A 22,618-nucleotide genomic window follows, 5' to 3' on the forward strand; every position below is an offset into this window, starting at 1 on the left:
TATAGGTAATGTAACCGGGCTTATTCATGTTTGAAAATACAAATTCAGTAGATTCTAGCGGAGCTGTCGAGAGTGCGGTATGCATCACAACATTTTCCAATTCGCATTGTTGTAGTACGATGACATTATGTAAAGCAATAATTTGATTTCATGTTACGGGGAAACCTGCAAAAGATTAAGTTATATTAGGTTGGCTAGGTTGTACAGTCTCGAGTTGGGATAGGTTATATTAGGTTGGGTTGTAGTGTCTTGGGTCAAGTTAGGTTATGTTAAGTTGGAGTAGCCTTGACGTAGGTCACGTTGTAGAAACCTCGAGGCCGTCGTGCCAACCGCGAATTGCTCAAGAATCATTGAACTATCGAAGCTAGCGATCAAGCTTGATCGAATAAATCATTTCAGAAAGTATTTTATCAATTTAGGTTAGGTTGAGCAGTCTTGGATTAGGATAGGTTATATAAGGTTGGGTTGTAGTGTCTTGGGTCAAGTTAGGTTACGTTAGGTCAAGTCCTACCGTTTTAGGTCAGGTTAGCTTTTACTCCACTGGGTTAGGTCGGGTTAGAGCTATGGATGATATAGGCAAGGAGGATAATCTCCGCGTACAGAAAGTGTCCGTAAAGCCGAGGCAAAGAATTTGAGATCGCGTCGCTGCGTGAAAAATTGTATCTATTTTTCAAACTTCACTGAGTTGACGAGTTATAAAAGTGCATAGTTAGAAAGGAAAAAAAATGGTTCTCGAATTAGAGAATATTTCTGTAAGTACCAAGTTTCATCATCTTGCTCATTATAAACGTTTTTAACGTAACACGTTCAAGAGTTTTTGAATCGTTTAAATATTTGTGTTTATATGTGCAAAGAAAATGTATGCAAGTTTTGGGAATTCTTCATTTTGATTTATTGTTCATTGTTCGTGATAGTGTTCTGCGGCACATGGTTTTCGCTCTTTTTATTCAAAGTGTTTGTGTAGCACTTTAATTCAAATTTGGTTGTTTATCCTTGTTTACAGTATCTGCTGAGGACTCTAGAGTCCCTAGGGTGGGTCAGTATAAAGGATTTTGAGAAACGCCGCCAAGGTGGGGCGGAAATTCGAAGCGAAATTGCATATTTTCGAGGGCTAGCTGACGGCTGCCGATGGCAGGGTGACGATTTCATAGACTTCTTCGGCATCGGATGGCTGATCGATGGGTGGTGGGGGCAACGCTGCCCCTTCGAGGATTGGGATCACCCGGCGTGACACGCGCCGGAGGCATTGTGGGTGGTTTACCACCCGAATTACTAAACATCTCCCCCAATGCCTCTATTTTTAAATGTTTTAAAATAAAAACAAAGGGTTATATATCGACCCGTTATACATCATATTTGATTGTATCTACGAATTAAAACTCATTTCCTCTCCAAATAACTTGTAAGTTAGTTATAGATTATTTTCAGGTTTAGCTGTGAATTTTTTCAAGTATAGCGTCGTTTATCTTGGTTACATAACGTTGGTAAAATTTGGTTCGATGTTGTGTCGTGATCTTTTTCTTTGGGGATTCTTCTGAGAAATTTTTAATGGTATTTTGATTTACTAAAACGTTTGTGCTATTCGTAATACCGTTTATTGTTTGCATTTCCACGTCTTGATTTTGATCTTGTGCTCGTCTGGTATCGTTTGATTGACTCGGTATTTTTGCCAGATCGTTATCTATGCATGTACGGAGATTTAATTATTGCTGTTGTTGTTGTCGTTGTTATTGTTATTGTTATTATTATTATTGATGATGACATGTTACACCTGTATGCATAAGGGAAGAGAATGTGGAGATATTTCGTATAATTGAATATTTTATTGTAATTCTTGGACGATTCACAGTTTCCGTGTAAAAAATGTGCATGCATCGGGTTGCAAGCCGGTGTGTTTACCGATTTAGGATTGCGAGTGGGGAGAGGTTGTGAAATTGATCAATATGGCTGTTCATGTGGCTAAGCAAAAATCAAAAACCTGCACACCCCTAACCACCGTTGGGTCATGTGATGGGGAAAAAATCGGTCAACGAAAAAGCAGGTAGCGGGCAGCGCGCAGTGGTGACTGGGTGGAGGGCTGCAGTGATGGACCACCGCAGCCATCAAAGAATAAAAAATTTTATGACAAAACAAGTCTGAGCCTGCACACCCCAATCCTTATCAGCGTGGGGGCATGTGATGGGGAAAAATCGGACAACGAAAAGCAGGTGAGCTCTTGAGAAAATTTTCTCCTAGCTTATACTGCCCCCGCGTCACATGTTTGTCTGTATGTCACGTGGTGCATGCTCTACGAATGATTGGCTGGCTGGTTTTTGCTCGGTGGAGGGCGGGTGCGACTCCTTTAGTATAAATTCGAACAGCGGTTTGAAACTTCTCTAGTAATTTTAAAAATACTTTGTGGGAAAACAAGCGTTTCTGATAAAGTGAGTTGTGAGAAAGGAAGGAAAAAAAAACAAAAAAAAAAAAAAAGACAACGGTGTTCATTTGAAAAATCTTAAGACCTCAACGAGTTTATATTTTTTGTGAGTACTTTATAGAATACACATATATATGTTGTAACGTGGCATTTTTACTGCGCGTTCCACACGGCTCCCCGAACCCTAGACGGAACCCAAAATTAGGGAGCCCGCGGATCAGACCGCGGCTCATTTCGAAAAAGAGCGCCAGGACAACGGTCACGCATCCGAGACTCTGAGAGGGGATCATAGTCGGTCTAGCGAATACGACTTTTCAGGATTTTTGTTTATTTTTTTTTGGGCGGCGAGTAAATGCGGCCTCAGACAGGGGATCGGCAGCCAATTCGAACGACGTTACCGGATGGCAATCGCGGCGGATCGCGACGAAAGGAGGGCCTCACACGAGGCTACGGAGAGAGCTTCAACGGAGAGCTCTGCAGCGAGGGAACCCAAGGCGGACGAGATTCCCGTTGGTGGCCGGCGAGCCGTAGCCCCCTCCCCGTCGCCCAACTGACGACAGGCACCCTCGCGAAGTCGTCACCACGCCACTGTCGAGCTACGTGGTACCAGAGACTGGCCAGCCAATCAACACCCCGCGACAGCGGGATTCAACGATAGCGATAAGCTGGGCTGTAAGAATTTCGTAACGAGAACCCCGATTAGATCGGGAGAATTTTGACCACGGATAGCGCCTATGTTCGAGGCATGTTCGAATTGGGGCTCCGATTTGCAGAGCTCGTCACTTGAGTCCTGGCGACGTTTCGTGGTGGTCACGATTGAATAAAGCAAAGGTAGAAAATTGTGTGTGACATGGCGGAGACCGGTGTCGGAGAATTCTTCGTGTGGATGCGAAGCGGTAAGCGCTTGTAATTCTTTGCGAACATATTTCGAGCACAAGTTAGATTGGCACACTGGTAAACGGTCGGCCCACTTGATTATTGAGTTAGTGTAGCGCTCGAAATTTGTTTGCCGATCTCCTTGATGATGACCGTAGCCTGAGTTTCGCGATAACGCGTAGAGTCAAGTTGATCCCTGTAAAGTCTCGCGTAGAGTCACGGTTTCGAGTGGGGAACAATTTCGGTTCGAAATAGTGACTACGACTGGAGCTCGGATGCGTCATAGTACGCTGCACACAAGCACGAAAAGAAAAGCTTTCTAGATTTATTAATTTGGTCGCGGTTAGCGCGTCGAGTCACGTCCTTTTGGTTTAGTTTGTGAATTATTGTGTATCAGTAAGGTGGCGACTAGCGCACGTAGAAGTAAGACATCACCTAGATTTAATAACGATCGTGGTTAGCGCGTCGATTATGATCTCGATTACGTTTTTGTGTAGCGGTTTATGGTTAAGTGACGATTAGCGTCGTAGTTAGTAGAGGGCGATCGCGGGCAGCGCATCGAGTCAAAATTTTGTTTTTGGTTTTTGTGCGTTATGGTATTATTAAGACAGCCACTAGCGCGCGTAGACCGTAGAGGTCTTCTAGATCTATTCATTTTTTTATTATTTTGTTTGTTCTTTCCTTTTTTTTGGGTTAAATCTGAGCCTTTGTATTTGGAATCGCGAAGAAGGACTTTCGCAGTATTATTATTATTATTTTTATTTTTTTTTGTACTATCGCTGGCTAGAAATATATTATTGGAATTTTATAGTGATTTGGCCAAACCACGTGTTGGCGTACGTGTGTTGTATCTCTCTCTACCCAAAAATTACCCCTCCCCTCTCCGCGGTACTGAGCTATCGAGTATATGGTCGCGGTATTTCGCATTACCGATTTCGAGGCGTGTTAATCACGCCAGGCGCCCAACAAATTTTGCGATATTGTTTCATGTCCAGGGTACATCGTGGACGCCAATTAATTGTGCGCGCGGTAAGTTCTCGGTCATTTTCTCCGAGTGACCGAAGAGCGGGAAAAATCCACGTCACAATGTACATGGTGCTACGCTAATCCTCTTACGATACTGTGAATGTTGATTTGAATTCCGTAATGATTATCGCATTTGATTAGTATGTTAACAAAGTTTTTCGATTTGTTTCAACTTTTCTGTATTCCCTATCGTCATATCCATAAAAATTCTGGAAAAATTTCAGAATCGTATTAAAATCAAAAAAAAATGAACGGATGGAAAAGAGGACCGTCAGACTCCCCACCCAATTCACCACCACGATCACTGACGTATAAGCGGGTGAGTAGAGAGGTGGCTTACGATGAGGAGGAGGATGATGATGAAATGATCGTTAGTGATGCCGATACGTTGATCATCGATACCGAGCCATGTAATGACAACAGTGCTGGTGATGATGATCGCGAGTTTGAGCAAAATTTGGCTGTCGAGCATCATCATCATCTAGAATCATCACCATCACCGACTGATGCGGAGGATGAGGGGGAGGCGGAGGTGGAGGGTGTTTGGAATGGCGGTGATCGTGATGAAATGCGTATCGGATTTGCTTTACTACTGGATAATATTGAACAAATCCGTCAAATGATTGGAGACATTGACAGGGCTGACGATGATGGTTATTATTCGGACGAGGATTGGTGTGTAGCACTACACTAAAATAAAATTCTAGTATCTTCCACACCTTCTCCGTATCACTCATTTTGAATAGGTGGAAACTTTTTTGGGTTGGAGATTTATCATGTATATAAATGGTGAGTGCAGCAGCATCAACTTTTCTATTTCAGTTTGCTCTTTTTACAGATTTTTCATCACGAATCAATTTTGAAAAAATGGCATCTCATTCCCATCACGAGTATGATTCAAATGATGATGATGATGGCGATGAGTGGGCAATCGTTGATTGGGGTGAGGATGAAGAGGCTCAGGAAGAGATAATTATAGGCTTTTCCGAAGCAACACGCGAGTTCTCGTTGGATGAGCTTCGGAAACTCGTGGAGGACGCGCGAGCTGCTCGAGTGAGGCTAACAGCCAACATTATATAAATTACGGGGATATATGTATAGAAATAATTATTGAAAAATAGGCGAATGAAACTATCGTAATAATTATAGATGTCGAAAATACCAATGATGATGATGATGATGATGATGATAATGTTAACGAACAGGATAACGATAATGATTTTATGGATTATTTTGAGGAATAAACCACGCTAAATTCACAATTATTGATTATATATTTTTCACAAGTGAAAATTCATAACATTTACATTTGGTATGACAAGAATGGGTGAAAGTTATAAAGATATATATTTGTAATGTATCCTATTTCTAGATTATAATTTTATCGAATAGTAAATTTTTTTAATTCTATGTATAAGCTATGATATAATTGAGATTAATTCTATTGAATATTCTACATATAAACCCGAATATAATTGTATATATTGTAATAAATTCTATTGCTATTTTGGCAAATATTGTCCATATTATCTATACACACGATTGCAACCTAGACAGTCTTTAATTAGAGGATTCGGTCCATCCACTATATCGCCATCGGGTCCTGGTGTGTAATGTATGCTACATCTGCGGAAACTTGCGATGACGTAGTCCATTTTCATATTCTCTGGTAGTTTATCCCACGCATCATTGATGGAGTTTGATGCGAACGTGTAGATGAATTCTTTTGGTAAAAAAGCTATATCCTCGGACATCATTGCCCTTAAACCGTCCAATCCTTTGTACAGACGGAAGGATTTCTCGAGGGAGCTGGTACACTCCTTCGAATACCAACTCCTTAGTCGCTGCACATATTCAAAGGCGCAGTTGTATGCCGAGATGTATTCAGAGTTGTCATCATACCAAATTGAGCCTGGCGCTGCTACTTGCTGGAGGTTATTCGCTGGAGAGTATCCATGGTTCAAGTCATGCCACGGTGCCGCTTCCATATACCTCAATTTTTCCAGTGCAAGAGGTATGATATGCAAATCTTCCATATTAATAACCCTCGTTGTACCATCGACGATCTCCGTCAGCCATGCTTTCTTCTCCGCCCCTTTGACGTATACGTAACACGCATTTCCAACCATTTTTCTCACAATCTTCGTCACATCCTCGTGAGATTTGTCGCCCGCATTCCATGATATTCCGTGGTGATTGTGTGTCAACCATACATTGGTAGCTCTACATTCAAGTGGTAAGCTTGCCAAATCATAGGGCGGCTTGAAAATGATGTAATCCAGACCCGACCCGTTTACATTGATGACTGCGACTTCCTTGGGTACAAACTTCATGTTATGACCAATAAAACATTGCACGTCTAGGATCATCGCCATGTTGACGAGTGGGAATGTTGCGCTTGATTATACTGACGGATGGTATGTGGAAGACTGACTATTCCATCTCCAGTACACCCGCTTTTATCCCCTCGCGGATGAATTTTGTGGAAGTAGAGGGGGATCGCATAGTTCATTTATGGCACATAACTGCATTAAAATTCAAACCTGTTGATATTCCCTACCAAGGTATTTCATTTGCAGACGATTTTCCCTGGCCATGTTACACATTTCAGTCAGCTGACTGGAATCTTCTTGCAGAACTCTTACGATTCTCGGTGGTAAGAAGACGTTGTATTCTCCATCGATCGTCGCCAGAACACGTACCCCGAATTTTGTTTTGACCAGTCGTAACCCGATGATATCATACACTCCCCCAATTTCGAGTTCCGACATCTTCTTGGTTGGCAGATTCTCCAGGCGGCTGACGTGGTTAACTTTTGCTAGATCCACCGCGTTTCGAGGTTATTTCACAAGCGAGAACAGTTCACAATGAGAATACGATGAGAACAGAGTGACGATAACGATAGGCGTACGCTTTATATACCACCCACTCCCACTACAATTTTCCATTGGACAAGTCTCGACACGCATTTTGTGCGAAGAATTTTTATGGGACCATCCCCATTGCCCCGGATTGATTTAAGCGCATCACCACCAGCAAAGTTCATTGTCGGTATCATCTCAAAGAGCAGTTTCCTGGAATTTTTTCAATAGATCTAGCGGGTTTTTACCCTATTCGATTTATGCGCGGCTTTCCGGCGCCAAACAAGTCTCGACAGGAATTATTTTGTATGCATGTGTGTGTGTGTGTGTGTGTGTCAAATCCTATGAAAATAGCCATCTTGCGGCAAACCGCGAAAAAGATCAACGGGGGGGGGGGTAAGCGGAAGCTAGGGGGAACTAGGGGGAGCGCCGCCATTGTGTGGTCCAGAACTCTCGTATCTTTACTACTGTATCTAATGGGTATTAAAATCGGTTCATATGCTGAGCAACTTGCCCAAGACCGTGATGCACAACGAATTTATAAAGCTGATCGTCAGAGCACGAGTGACTCTAAAGAGGCCAGAACAGCTCGTAAAAAAGCTAAAACTGAAGAAATACAAGAGTATGACTGGCAGGAGGTGGTGAGGGAGATGTTAGGTGAGGAGGGGGTGGGAGAAGTCTGGATGAGAGAATTGGAAAGGATCAGGGATGTACAAGAGAATGAAAGATTGAGAGATGAATGGGAAATGGAAGTCGATTAGGATAAGGACGATTTAGGGAATAGAATAAGGTAAAATAGGATAAGGTTAAGTAAAGATAAGGATAAAAAATAAGAAAAGGATAAGAGGGAAAGTAAGGAAATGGCAAGGCAATGGCACAAGGCACAGGCAATTAGAAATTAAGTAAGGATAAGGTAGGAAGTAAGAATAGGGTAAGAATAGGTTAAGAAAACATGTAAAATATTGTAAAGGAAGAGGAAAAGGGAAGTCCTTGTAACCCCAAGGGGAGCAATAAATATTACATACATACATACATACAAGAGTATGAGAAGACTGAAGGGATATTGTATGGTACTGGAATTGCAGATTAATGTAAGTACCCGTTTAAATCTAATTTTTTGGAGAAAATACTTATTTGAAATTTTAAACGCGTTTATCTCGAAACTACTTCTTTCCATCTTATGTTGATCAATTAAAAAAAACTACTCGACCGATTCATCTCAAATTAAAACATGTTATTAAGTACAGTGGCAGCTATCGCAGGGACTAAAACGAAAATTTTCCATCAAATATTTATAATTTTTTCATAAACAAAACATTGTTAAAATGAGGCTGTTTTCCGACTTCTAATTTTGACAATACGCCATTTTGCCATTTTTCTTTTTTTTTTTTTATTTTAGTTACTGCGATAGATATACTCATAATAATTAAGTGTCATTTTTAATTTTTTGATTTCAGATAAGTGGAAGAAACAAATCGGTTAACAGCAGCAGGGTCAACTTTTTGCGAAGGGACGACTTCAGCGCCATTTTTAAAATAATAATAAAAAAAATATTGTGTTTCTTTTTATTTCCAATTTTGTAAAATTTATAAGTAATAAAACATACCTACAAAATTTAAATAACATTGTTCATTTCTAGCATAAAAAAAATAAATTTTGAAAAACAGTTAAATTTTCACCCGCTAGACCGCAAGGTCCCCTTGGTGCGACTTTCAATTATAAGTATGACTCGAAAACTAAAGATCAAAGTAAACAGTTGAGTTCAAGAAAGTTTCAGCTTCAAGTGAATTTTGAAATAATAACTTCTCTACTAAATCCGGGCCCGTGATGAAAATTAATCATTTTTCTCCCTCTAACGTAGGATTCTTTTTCGAAACTTACGATTAGAGCCGGAAAAATGTATGGTGAGGTATCGTGAAATCTAAGAAATCAGTGATTTTTTGTTTTTTTTATTAACTTTCCGGAACCTGCCATATTCTTTCACTTATTGTAACCTTATGGATTCACTCAAAACTAAAATATTTGTGTGCTCAGCATTTCTAGTATGATAATAGTTAGTTTTCAAGTTATATTCAATTGAAACTCAGACATTGTCGTATGTCTCATGTATCATTACGACCGCTAACCTCTAAATGTATGCAAATACAAATCTACGGGAAATCACAATACTCTAATCAACCAATTAAAACGTATCACAAAGTTTGATCTAGTTTTAAGAGGGTCAGGATTTCAATCTGACTGATTACATCTGGCAAGGGCTAATGTATATCTATAATTTATACCTTGTGTTTTTGTAACATCTGCAAGAAAAGTTTGACTTTGTGCACCCTCTAAGCACTGAATCAAGGTGGCCGATTTCCCAACAATTACCTTAACTAATGTATATTACGATACAGTTTGGCGAACAATGGTGGCGTAAATGGTGCCATCGGAGGTGAAGAGTCCTTCTTCATAAGTCTATGATCCGCAGTATGATCCGCTGTGTTGCAGCCAGGAAGTAATGTTAGGGAGAAGTCATAACTGCGTACTCTTTCCGACGGCAACGGTGAGACGCATTCTGATCGGAAGTTTGTAGTACCAACAGCGCCGTTCGCAGCGCTGGTGTCGTGTGTTGCATCGGAAATTTGAGCGAGCTACACACGCGCACAGTTCTTGATTAAAAAATTAGTACATGCGGTTTTATATTCGGATGTTGGATAGGATACGTTTCAGAACGGTTTGAAAACAATATTCGCGGCAGAAAACAAGACTCGACAAACTTACCTTTCATGTAAAGGGATCATCTTCCATTTGCTGGCGAAGCATTTTTGATCAAATCTTTCGTGATATATTACCACATTGCTGTCAGGTTAAGTTCAATATTGATGTGATTAAACGTATTTACTTGTGATTCGATTGCAGTTTGGCACGTTGTACAACAATTGACCCCTAACTTTCAGTAACACATATTTGAGCGAAAATACTAAAGTATTGACTCACTGTATCTTTGCATTTCAAACATAAGTACACGTAAAACCTGCAAAATCGATAAAACTTCTTTTTACTTAGGTTTGCGAAAGGGTTAATTACCAAAAGATAGTAACATTTAATATTACATAATAAATTCGCAGTTTTCGATAACAAATCGTTAAGATGGCGTCGGTAGGGGTTTAACAGTTATTCGTATTGCCAGCTAACAGGCGCCGAGCAACAGACGACATCAGCGCTGCGATCGGCGCTATTGGAATAACAAATTTCCGACCAGAATGTGGTCCACTTTCCTAACGCGGAGTTATGTCTCCTCCCTAATATTACTTTCTGGTTGTAGCAACGCGTCTATGTTTAGGTTAGATTGTCACGTTTTCAATTTTCTCGAGTTGGACTTCCCATTACAGGTGGTACAAAAAAAAAAAAAAAAATATATGATACGCTTGCGTGTATGTAGCCCTCGCACTCGGGTTTTTGTCACTCTCGCTTCACTCGGCTGTCAAACTAAATTCGAGTAAGTATCACGTACTTTGCGCACTTGTGTCGTAGCTTACCATAAATAAACGCAACAGTCGAGTTATTGAATACGGGTTCTACGTCTGCCGAGAATGCGATTTTTTCGATTCGGTATTTGTCAGGGCGTCGTGTTCTTTGAAGTAGCCCAACGTGCTAATGCTTCGGTGTTCAAACGGAAAGGGTTCTTTGTTAAATCAACGAGGTTACCCCAACACTTTTCGAACGACCAAAAACCGGCCAAATATTTGCTCCAAGAAGAGACAATTGGGTGTCCCGCATTTCGCTTTCGTGTGAAATTGTTGAGTAAAGAGAAAGAGGAAGATTTGAATTTCGGATTCTTGCCCGTGTCTGCTAAAGTCGCTCGTCTGAACTGCCGCACCCTATTTGCGTTACGGCATAATAATTGGAACTGTTGACCTATGTTTGAAATTTAAATCTCGAAATGTCAATTTTATCACAGGAGCAGAGAGAAAATTAATTGTCCTATTCAGTAAGTTTATAAAATATCTACAAGAGGCACCAAAAAAGTCGAAAATTAAATCACATTCAGAGAAAAAATATATTCGTTGGAGGAGGATGTTTCTTTCGTATTCCTCTTTTTGATTTTCAAAAATATGTTCACTATAATGAAATACTTGTTTTATATCACAAAATGCGAGGAACAAGATTTTTTCGTATCACAAAAGTATCTTTTTTTTACTAAATGGATCTGTTCTAGGATACAATTATTGGTTGGATTACATACCGGAAGGATTCCGTGAAGGTGAACGATGCGAACGGTCTTTGTCAGCAGTTAGAAACCCGAAATTACATGTTACACGTAGTGAAATCCTAAGATTTAACGGTGCCTGGCTGGTGGTGAAATGTCGGTCGCATCGTTTACCATCGCAGAATCGTATTGTTGAAACAAACCACCGTTTCATTTATTTCAATATCATTTTGGATTGAAATAAAATTTCACAAGCCGTGAAGTGTTGCAAAAATTTGTAGAGATTGAAATTTTTTTTTTAAATTTGAATAAAATTTTCTTTGTATGACTTTATTCGACAGCCCGGCAGCAATACCATCTCTGTGGGATATAGTACGCAGCTTTCAAACAGCTTGTTGATTTGTATAATGTCATAACACATTTCAGTCACAGCTTGCTAGACTTTAGGTCGGCAGTCGAGCCATTCGAGAGCTGAAAGTTTAAAAAATCGCCCATTTGGCAGCGGAACATGCAGGCGTGGAAGGCGCGCATTTGCACGGATTCGGTGATGAAACTTTAAACACCTTCCGTACACCAGCCGCGTTTCGACGACTAGCAAAAATCATCACCCCCTAACTGAGGTTCGCACTCAACTGAAATTTTAACGAGCTGACTTATCTTTCCCCCTAATGGGAGTTCTGGGCAACCATCATGGAATTTTAAACGGAGCGGTAGTTGCAATATCCGTTAATTAGACATTCAAATTTGTTTTTTTTTTGTTGCTGTTCTACCAAACTGTGAAATTTTTTATTTCTTATGGTAGAAATTTTAGTAGAATGAGTATCGTTATAATATCGGTTCGAGTATTGTTCGAATATCAAAAAAAAAAAAAAACGTGATACAAGTGACAGCACAGTCAGAAAGAATAGTAACGCATATTAGATTTTCTAGTTACAGGTACAAAAGTTATTCTTATTTCGTGTCAAGAACTACATTTTACGGTTACTGTAAGCAGTGAAATTATTTAAAAGGACCGAATAGTAAACAAAATTGGAAATGTATCTCAGTGCGAGTGAAGTGATACCGATCACTCAATTAATACCTAACTTTGACAAATGCAGTTATTTTTTTCTCAGTACGGTACGCATAACTTGATACTGTCATGATACATATGAGGCATTCCACCCTAAACCAACCTGCGTCTGAACCTCACCATCGGCGATTCTTTTTGTTCTGCTCTCAAAAATACGAAAACACAATTTTCGAAAGGATAGCTCGAATAGAACGAATAAAATACGACAATTTTGCGACCTAGATGAAAGTGTGCGAGCTTTTGGTTTAGAAGTTACATGCGAAACAAGTAATTGTAAAGTGAGAATAAACGAATAAAATATAAATTTGTATTTTTTCAGTTCATATTACATCGATTTTTCCTACTTTTTAACTATGTTACGGAATAGACGGGGGTTGATTCGAGTAGCGGTTGTCGAACCACTTCTATACCAACCCAAGATGTTGTTTGGGTAAATTCGGGTCCGGTCTCGTCACTGGCCTCGATCCGGGGATGATGGAAGGAATGATAAATGCGATGAAGAAGGTTTACTTGAATTCGTAGACGATTTATTATAGTGGTGAAGAATGTAAATGTGCAAAGGTGTTAACGAAGTGAATTTTGGAATAGATAGAATTGGATTTCAAATTAGAAGCCGAGTGGATGAACGTAGGAATACGAATTCTGTACTTGATGGAGGATGGAATAGAAGAGCGAATGCACGAAAGGTGTGGGAATTCAGAATAGTGGGGAATAGAATTAGCAGAGTAAGGGCGATGTGGCTGGATAGAACGAGGACGACAGGATGGAGACTAAGGTTACTATGTGGAAAGCGGAAGAATTAGCAAGTAGCGAAAAGACGGAGAAGACGTTTGCCGGAAGGCCGGACGTAACAATTACTTGATTCGCTTGTAGCTTCTAAATCAATAGCTTGCCCAATTCTACCTTGGTCTCATAATGTTCGTTTTTTAACAAAGAATCCATGAAAAAAATTTGAAGTCAATCGATATGGGCTATTCATTCGAAAATTGGGTTACACTCTACACCATATGTATAAATAAAAGAAGAAGGTCGATGGTGAGGGTTGGACGTAGGTTGGTTTTGGGTAAAATGCCTCGTGTACTATTGCGAAACATTTGAATTTCCGGAATATGTTAGAAGCGTCTACACAGATGGGATACATTCCGCTTATTCGAAATACTCCAACTGGGTTCTCCGACTGACTCTGGCATCCGGTATACGTCTAATTATTGGACGATGTTGGCATGTCACAAGGTACGTTCTCGTGACAAGGGTCGTAAGATCTTTGTTCAATTCAAGAACGGTCAGTTTAATTTTTGGAGCAGCCCGCAAAACTGATAATAGCAATTTGTAAGCATGATTAACGCTCTAAAGAGAATGGTTGAAATTTGGGTATTTCGGGTGAGACAGAAAATTTTCTATCTTCTACAATCTTCAGTTCGTAACAGTAATGTTACAGTTTCATATTAGGAACCATCGTTATTGCGTAATTTCAAACCAATCGTTAAAAAAAAATTCATTAAATCGCAATGAAATTAATCAGCCGTTGAGCAGAATCGGTTAAGGTATTCGTGAATGATTTATAAAAATTTGTAACTCTTGTGTTTAAAATTAACGTAAAAACGAATGAGCTGATTTAGATGAAATTTCGTCTAATCCAAGCTTGTCTTCAATTTCCTTAGAACTAATTGAAGTTTGAGAAAAATCAACTAAACGATCTCTGAGTTTCTTTCAAAACAAAAATCCGTATGCCAAAATATCTTGTATTTTCGCAAATAAAAAAAAAAACGGGATGTTCCAGGACTGAGAATTTTCCCTGCTCGTTTGGAATGAAATGATTGTACACACCTCTTTATTCACCTATTAAATTTTTCAACAACTAGTCTCGCAATAATCATTCTAAACAATTTTTTAACTTCTCGATGAAATTGACGATGGTTTTGTCAGTAATAAAGTGGATTTGAAATTTCTTAATTCTTGTAAAACATTGCAAAATATTTTCTAATCGAAAGGCGGTAATTATCACTGGTGCTGGCAATATTGTTCTCCGCTGCTTCAGCGGGGTGACTGGGAAATACGTCGGATCAGTAAAAGTGGAGGGTGAGTAGTCGTGCGTAAATCGAGTGCTACAAAAGTCACGTTCTCGTGCTCGGTCAGACGCAGTAATAAGCAAGCGGCACTGGGATTAATGAAAAAAACAAACGACTAAAAAAAAAAGGAATGTGCGAAGAACGGTAAAGGATAAAAATTCACGAGGCTGCAAACTCTCGTATACTGCGAAAGGGACGCTCTATGTATAATATAATAAGCTGTTTTTCAGCCAGAAAATTGCGGAAGCACCTCTCGCCCGCGCCAGTTGTCTGATGGCGACGATTTATATGAGATCGTGAAAGCTGAGCTTTCAGTACCTTTTACTACGTGCGCATTTCCTACAGATTTGACGCACGAAATTTATTCATCGGTTCACATTGAAAGAACCATTACACGGTATATCCTTATTATTACAGGCACGAGTGATCTGGCGGAGCGTTATCATAAAATTTGAAATCCTGAAATTATCGTCTTGTTTTTCAACTTTCAAAGTTTTCAAACTTTTACTAGACGATATTTAGCTATACTTGAACAATTTTTTCGCGAAGGTAAAGTTACTGCATATACTTGTTACCGATATGATACATAATTCTAGAGAAATTGCAAATTCGAATATTTTTGGGTGAATTGAAAAACTAACGAAGGCTTCTTGCGACGAAATCTGCAACTTAGATACATAATTCGGTGATTATGAAACAGTAAAGTAATGCCAAGGTCTTGTATAGTTAAAAAGGATGTAGTAAAATTATAAAAATGTATGGACGCAATTATGTCAAAAAACTATTGAATTGAAAACATGATAAAATAAAGAGTTGAAAAATGTTACTTGAGCTAAATTAGTTACATACATACAACTGAAAAACTCCTTTTGAAAAAAATTTATTCTCTACTGTTGTTAGATGATAAACTTAGCCTGTCATTCTGTTCATGATTGTAGTCGTTTATCTGCTTCATTTTCACGGGCATGATTGTTTCTCTGATGTGACTCGTTGACTTGGTTTAATTTAAAATTCACTCATGTATGCTAATGTAAGTATTAGGTAATGTAATCGTTAGCTTTCTGTTACTTCTTTGAGTTTTTATTATTGTTGGATAAACCGTGTAGTAAATAAAGTATTACTACAGTTCTGAGTAGGGTCCCCTTCAAAGGGCTGAAACGTAAAAATGAGACCTGTTCTTGTATTAGACCTACGGCACCGAAAAAACACTCGCAAGAAAAAATTAAGATAAAAAATTGTTACGACTTGTTGTACGCAGCCCTGAAATATGACATTTCATCAACTAAACGCTCTCATATACAGGGTGGTGGGGCTGAATATTAGACATAGTAATATTTGAAAGGCAAATATCGATATTTAACTCCTTAGACACATTTATAAACGATACACAGGCTGACTTCAGTCCGTTTGATTGCTCTCTTAAAATCTGATCGAGAGCTGGGCTCGATTCAGAGGAGAGCTCCCTTGTATACTCGAAGAATTCGAGCGAGAGCGTCCGCTGATAACGATCGATAACAGAATTTAGACGAATACTGAGAACCACAACGCGGCTCAGAGGGAGAGAGCGAAATATAGCGGTCTGTATGACAGAGAATAATATAAATTGAAAATTCCAGGGTGCTAGTAAGTATTGGAAGATGAGAAGAAATAAACGTATTCCGCAATAAACAGCAACGTTCCGACTGTTTTAAACAGACAATATAAGTAGTGTATCAATTTATGAATAGTATATAAACTGCTATTTATCAAAATCAGACAAATTATATATGGATTTTGTAGTGAAGAAATGATAGAATAACGTGACTTCTCTGACCTTGCTAATAAAACAAAGTATGTAAGATTGTAATTTAGTGTTTCGAAATTTTTCCCGATTCACAACAACTTTTTCTATTAGCCTTAAAGGGGGGGGTTTGGTTTTGCACTTTCGAAAAATCGATTTTTTTTTTGTCTTATCTTATTGTTAAACATTTCAAGAATATATTCCCAAAATTTTAAGTCGATCTGAGCAAAACTCTTGAAGTTATCGTCTAGTTAGTCTCCTTGCCCTTTAACACTATATAATAGCTCTGACAGCAGGTATAGCTTATTCATTTCTAACGTTCTGGTCCATTATCCTGTTTCGAGAATATTTTATTTAGTAAAGACAGGTAAGTAAAGCCATAAAGACATATTTTATATTTGTATGTATATACTATACACTGTACAATATTTTAAAACGAGAGACGAGCGTCAGTTTGTCGTTGTACGTTCGATCGGGCGCTTGTGATTTTTTCTCAAAACTACTTTTTCAAAGTCCGTGTTCACTGCCATTTAAAAACTACTTGACCCATTCATTTCAAACTTGGTACACATTTTCTACATATAAAATACCTCCCCCCAACGTTTAGTTAAAATTTTTTTTTCTACATCAAGGGGGTTTCCCACCCACAAAATGGCGGAATTTTTCGTGGAAAATATCAGTTTACACTTTAGATGGCCACCAAAAATTTTGAAATGAAAAAAAAAATAATCAAAGACCGTTGGGGGGACGATTTGAAGATACTTTGACTAAATTCTAATGGTTTTTGATATCAGATAATTTCCGACTGAGATATAGTGATCACCGCAAATTGTGTTTTTTCTGAGACGTTCTGGGGCAAACTCTGTCACCGGCTTATTTTTCAATATTTCCGCATGAAAAAATTACAGAATATTGTTAAAAGTATCCTTAATAATGTACAAAAGGTTTGACTAAATTTGCTGAATTCATACTTTAAAAAAAAATTCACAAAAAAAGTGTTTTTTTTACGCTGAAACTCTTACCGCCCCCCCGTTAACTTAACGAGTTCCGTGAACTTTTTCAGCCTTAGTTTTTTCGTACTTTTATTTCTGAAAATTTCTGACCTGACGGTACATCCCATACATATTTAGGGAATCTATTGACGATTTAGTTATCAAGTCTAGTGATAGTGTAATTCATCATATTATCTTGCAGTATCGATGAAACTATAAAGCTAGGTATTTCGCGGCTCGATGTGCTTGGACTCATTAACGTGTAATATAGTTTCGTGTAAACTTCACTTGGTAAGAACCCTTCGAGTAGTCGAAAATTTGAGTAACGGAACTCAATTTTCCGTATCGATTGTTTAGAAATGCTCACTTAGTAGCCGACTTCGTTCAATGGCAGCTTAGGCGTACTTCGATGAACAAATTTATTCCGAGAAACCCCGTTAAAAAAGTTGTTCCTGTACCAACACGAAAAGTTTGTTTGGCAGCACAAAAATGAACTTTGCCTGCAGCGCTGGAAAGTTAAACCAGACACGGGCTTCCGAACACAGCGGCTATATGTATAAGTAAACGACGTACGAACCTTTCCCATGAGAGACGCCTCGGCAGTTCATCGCTTGGAATGAAACTTGGTCGTTGATTTAAAAGGCGCGCAAGTCGCGTCAACGGTTGAGTGCCGCTCACACTGGCGCTGCTCAATCTCCCGCTTCTTGATACGGATTCCTTGCTAGTATCTCTTGAACTCGTGCTAATATCGGAAACGCGACGCTCGACTGAAACAAAAATTTGTACTTACGTTACCACTTTTTTCTAGTCTTCACCCAGGTATTTAATAATCGACAAATCAGAGGAACGTAGGCAGAGTCTAGAATTAAGAATTGTAAGTAACATTTTACTGTGCCAGATGTATTTATTGAGGCACGCAATGGGACATGCTGCTGTGTGATGCGTATACTGGATATTTTGTGGTAACGTCTCATGGGCAATTTAACACGTAAGGCTAAATCCGCCTGCATTCATGCAATATAGGATACATTTTATTGGGATCCGTCAGCATTTCGGCAATTGAGAGTGCAGTTCACCGATTGGTAGTTGTCTCATTGGACGTAATTGACTGATTTCTTGCTGTTTTCTCCAATCGCAGACCGTGAGACAAATGCCGATCGGTAAAATATACCCCAGAGGAGTTAATAACTGTCATAATCTAGTGTACATGCTCCCTGTATTCTTGTGCAACCGTTGATATGTCTTGTAATTTTTTGTAATCCCGTTGCATTCTTCGTCTTATTTTTGCAATCCTTGAAATCATTGTAATCGCATGAAAATTCCTGTCAATACTGTACATAACGTATTATCTTTGTAATCCTCGAAATCTCTGTAAGTTTTGCGATTATTTGTAATTTTTGTAATCCTTTGCGATCGCTTTGTATTCTGCACGTTATTTATGTGATCCTCGAAATCCTAGCAATCTTCGTAATAACGTTTAATTTTTTTTTTGGTTTCTTTGTAATCGGTGATATTGTTTTGTAGCCTGTCTTACTCTTGCAATCTCTCGAAACATTTGTAATCTATGTAATTTTACTGCAATTTCATAAATTTATTTGTATTCCGTGTAGCTTAGTAACACAGTTCTGCAACCAAATCCTTCTTCAGAAAAAAATATTATAGATATGAAGGTTTTAGTGCGCTGAATCTGCTACATCTGCTGTCCATTTTTTGCTGTCGCGTATGTATAATATATTACATGATATGATTATTTCTTTTATTAAAAATTTTATAAATATTGTTGCTGTCATTAGTGTTTGACTATAATTTGTTAAGAAAATTATCGTTTTATTGAAAAAAAAAAAAAACATTACATGAAAAGTATGCGTGGTACATATTTTTTATTACTACATTTCGATTCGAGAGTATTAAATCTATTAGAATTATTTGTAATAATAAGAAGGAGAAAAAAACAGTTTATTTTGCAGACCAGCGTAATCACTTGAGATCTTTGTAAACATTTTGTACTATGTGTAATCTTGCTGTAATCTTTGATTTCGTTGCAATATCTATGATTGAATTGTAATCTTTGTTATTGTAATCAGTGTATGTCATTTTTACGTAGTGATCAACCCCCCAAAATCCTAACTTACGTAAATCCAGGCGGATTGGGAGCCCTTGTGTTATTTTCACGACGTAACCGGGTATAGATTTTATACTGCCATATACATCTAGATGGGTATTCGTTACGTCAACAATATCAATATTGCGTTTCATATGCAAGCGTAACATTATATGGTCCTTATGCTACATGTCAAGGGTGCCGATATAGAACCGAATTTGTTTCTAGATGTACACCTGTGTAGATTCCTCGCGAAAATTGCCAGAGTAGTATTGATTGGGGTTACAGGGTAAGAAAATGAAGACTAGGTAATAGAATAGATAACCCTTAGATTAAAATCGAATGTAAAACGGACAGATCACATGACTTTGCACGATTTCATGTTTCACATGAGAACAATAGCGAGTCGATGCCACATTGGATTTTTTTTTATTTAATATACACTTGCCTTGAAAGTCTGTAAATTTGGTATCAAAATGTAAGAGGTCGCTCTTAAAGTAAAGTATTTTCTTCATACTACGACGAACAAGTATTTTGGAAGGTCGATAAAATTTGGCAAAAAGTTCTTTAAGATGTTGATTAAAAAATACTACTCTATCATCATCATTTGGTTTTCTGTGACGTACATTTTTCAAGGTAGGTTTACAAGTTTACTTGAATATAATAGAACGCAGTCTTTTGCAACTGACGCTGAAAACTGGCAAAGTTTAAAAGAATTCCGTGTGGTCGACGAAAAAATAATGGACATAATTAACTGCTACGGGAAGAATTGACCTAATTTCACTGTCGAAAACCGGTCATGGTAAGGAGGCATTTGATCATGTACTATTCGTCATCTTTTAAGCTAACTTCCCCATTCCTTTTTCCTTTCTTATCCCTTGGGTACAATTTTTCTTTCAATCCAGACTAAGGTAATCAAAAACAACGCTAAGTGGATACGTAATGGATCGGCTTCACAGCTTTATTTTAGGGTAAATGATGATATACGATTTTCGATATTTTGGGGAAAAGGTGCATAAAACGGAATATTTAAAAAAATAAGGTTAGAATTGCTCATTGAATTTTCTACAAAACGCTCTTAGCTTCTGATCGATGCAGATATCCTTACGTGAAATGGTACAGAAAATGAGGTTCGCGTTTGTATGTTATATTACATTAAATAAAATTTTCATAAGCTTTGTTAACTTCAACCCTAATGAGCCTTGGTAAGATAATAGAAATGTCGTGAACTGGTCGTGGCTGAACTGCATATGTATTTTTACGAAGGTCAATTTCATGGAGGTGATTGAGATGAGAATCAATATTTTTCCACTCGCAATCAGTTTACTACGAGATAGTTGCACATTGAGGAAGCTATGAAGATGTTTCTAAAACACAAGAAAAAAAACTATCCAAAGTGTAAGCCGAAGCTTCGATATTGACTTTTATTATAGATTATTCTAAAATAGTCGAAAATATACTAAATTTATATTTTTATTATACTACACAATGGTCTCTCTGGTTGAGAAGACTATTCTCCGCAACTGCACTCACAATAAGATACAGACAAACACATGTATTTTTGGAAACAATATATTTTTTTGTTTATAAATTTCAAATGCACAAAATGTAATAATTTTTCATACGTGCACGGAAAGACCAACTTTACTCCCTGCAGTAAGGAACCTTAATGAAATTTTACTTGCCTAGTGTGGAAACTCTTTTTTCCCTAGGGCGGAATGACTGTCAATCAGAGGAGGCTGCGAGTTGATACAATCATGAATTCTAACTTCGATAAACTTAGTCCAGCCGAGTAAGCATTGACTCCTATTCTTTTCGAGAACAGGTTCGCCGATTTTTTCGTAGGTAGATTTGACCTCAACCGATGAGCCCTTGATTTTGCCGCCATATCAATTTAACAGCTGATTGTTTGTAAAAATGGTGAAAAAAAAAAATCAAATTTTTATTTTTAATTTTTTTTCTATCGACGAGAGGAAAAAATGTTTGATATAAAAGTAGTAGGTCTTAACCTCGTGTATATGAAAAAAAGTTTTTGATTCAAAAAATAATTCTTAGTTTAGCTGCAAAATGTAAAAAACCAGCCATTTTTTTTTTTCATTACAATCCAGTGTCCTTAATTATAAATTTAAACCTTCGAAACTCACATGTCGCGTGTGAAATTAGTGCTTCAAAAACCAGTCCAAAAATTATTCGATTATCTCGTACATTATGGCAACAAATAGTGATTTTCGAAAAAACTTTGGGTACCAATAGAATCCAACATAATGGGGTTACAGCGTCAAAAAAAATTTCTCGTAGTACTTACAGATATGGAGGTTACTAATGCGATTGAAAAACTTTTTTTTCCATCGAAAAAGGTCGAAAAAAAAGGAAAGAAAATTTTTCTTACTTAACAAATATGAGTATTGCTGAAATTATTCACTTACGAAAAACATTTTTTAATATTGTTATTTCTTTAGTTAATTCGATTTTTTTTTTCACCATTTTTACAAACAATCAGCTGTTAAATTGATATGGCGGCAAAATCAAGGGCTCATTGGGCAGAAGGTTCAGATCTCTCGGCAGAGTTTACTGCCCTCATCAACTACTTTACCTCGATGCATCGCGGGCGTAGGAAGATACACTTCGAAAGCGCAATCAGGTCGGACAGCAAGCTCCGCGCTCATGAGCGAAAATCTACTTTCCTCCCTTGGTGCACAATACAATTTTTGTAACACCTACACGAGGAGTTCGCTTTCGTGCGCTGAGGCGAACTGTCAAGTAATGTTGATTACGATACAGTTTTCTTTAGGTAATGTTCACTACCTAACAGATATGTCGGAAAAAAATCTTTATAAATTGCATCTACAAATTGGTTTTGTGAAAAAAGCAACAAAATTTCTCTGAGAATACTCAATCTTTCTGTAGGCATGATTTTCCCGAGGGGTCCGTTACTGTGTAAAAATGACGTACTCCAATTACAATTACAGATGAATTACAAAAATTACAGGAATTACAAAGAGATTGGAAAGATTACAGTGATGTTACACAAATTACAAAATGATTACGAATATAACACAGAATACAAAAATTGCACGGATAACACGATGGTTGCTAAGATTACAACAAGTTGACATGCATACCATTAAATTTGTATAATATGCAGAGTTCAAAGGGGTTACAAAAGATTACAAGGGTGAAAAAAAAAAATTACAAGCATTATAAAGGTGAGATCCTGAAATCGAGATGATTAC

At 38.0% G+C, this 22,618-nt stretch overlaps 1 protein-coding gene across 3 annotated transcripts in view; it reads right to left on the reverse strand.

Moving 5' to 3' along the window:
* Nucleotides 1-22,618, reverse strand: part of LOC107219511 — a 251,610-nt gene that overhangs the window by 117,182 nt on the left and 111,810 nt on the right. For all 3 annotated transcript variants that reach the window (XM_046733522.1, XM_046733520.1, XM_046733521.1), the window contains one exon: nucleotides 17,862-18,051. In XM_046733522.1, the coding sequence (XP_046589478.1) occupies nucleotides 17,862-18,051 (190 nt within the window). The remainder of the gene's footprint in view (nucleotides 1-17,861; nucleotides 18,052-22,618) is intronic.

Source organism: Neodiprion lecontei, chromosome 3 (genome assembly GCF_021901455.1).
Source record: "Neodiprion lecontei isolate iyNeoLeco1 chromosome 3, iyNeoLeco1.1, whole genome shotgun sequence".
NCBI lineage: Eukaryota > Metazoa > Arthropoda > Insecta > Hymenoptera > Diprionidae > Neodiprion > Neodiprion lecontei.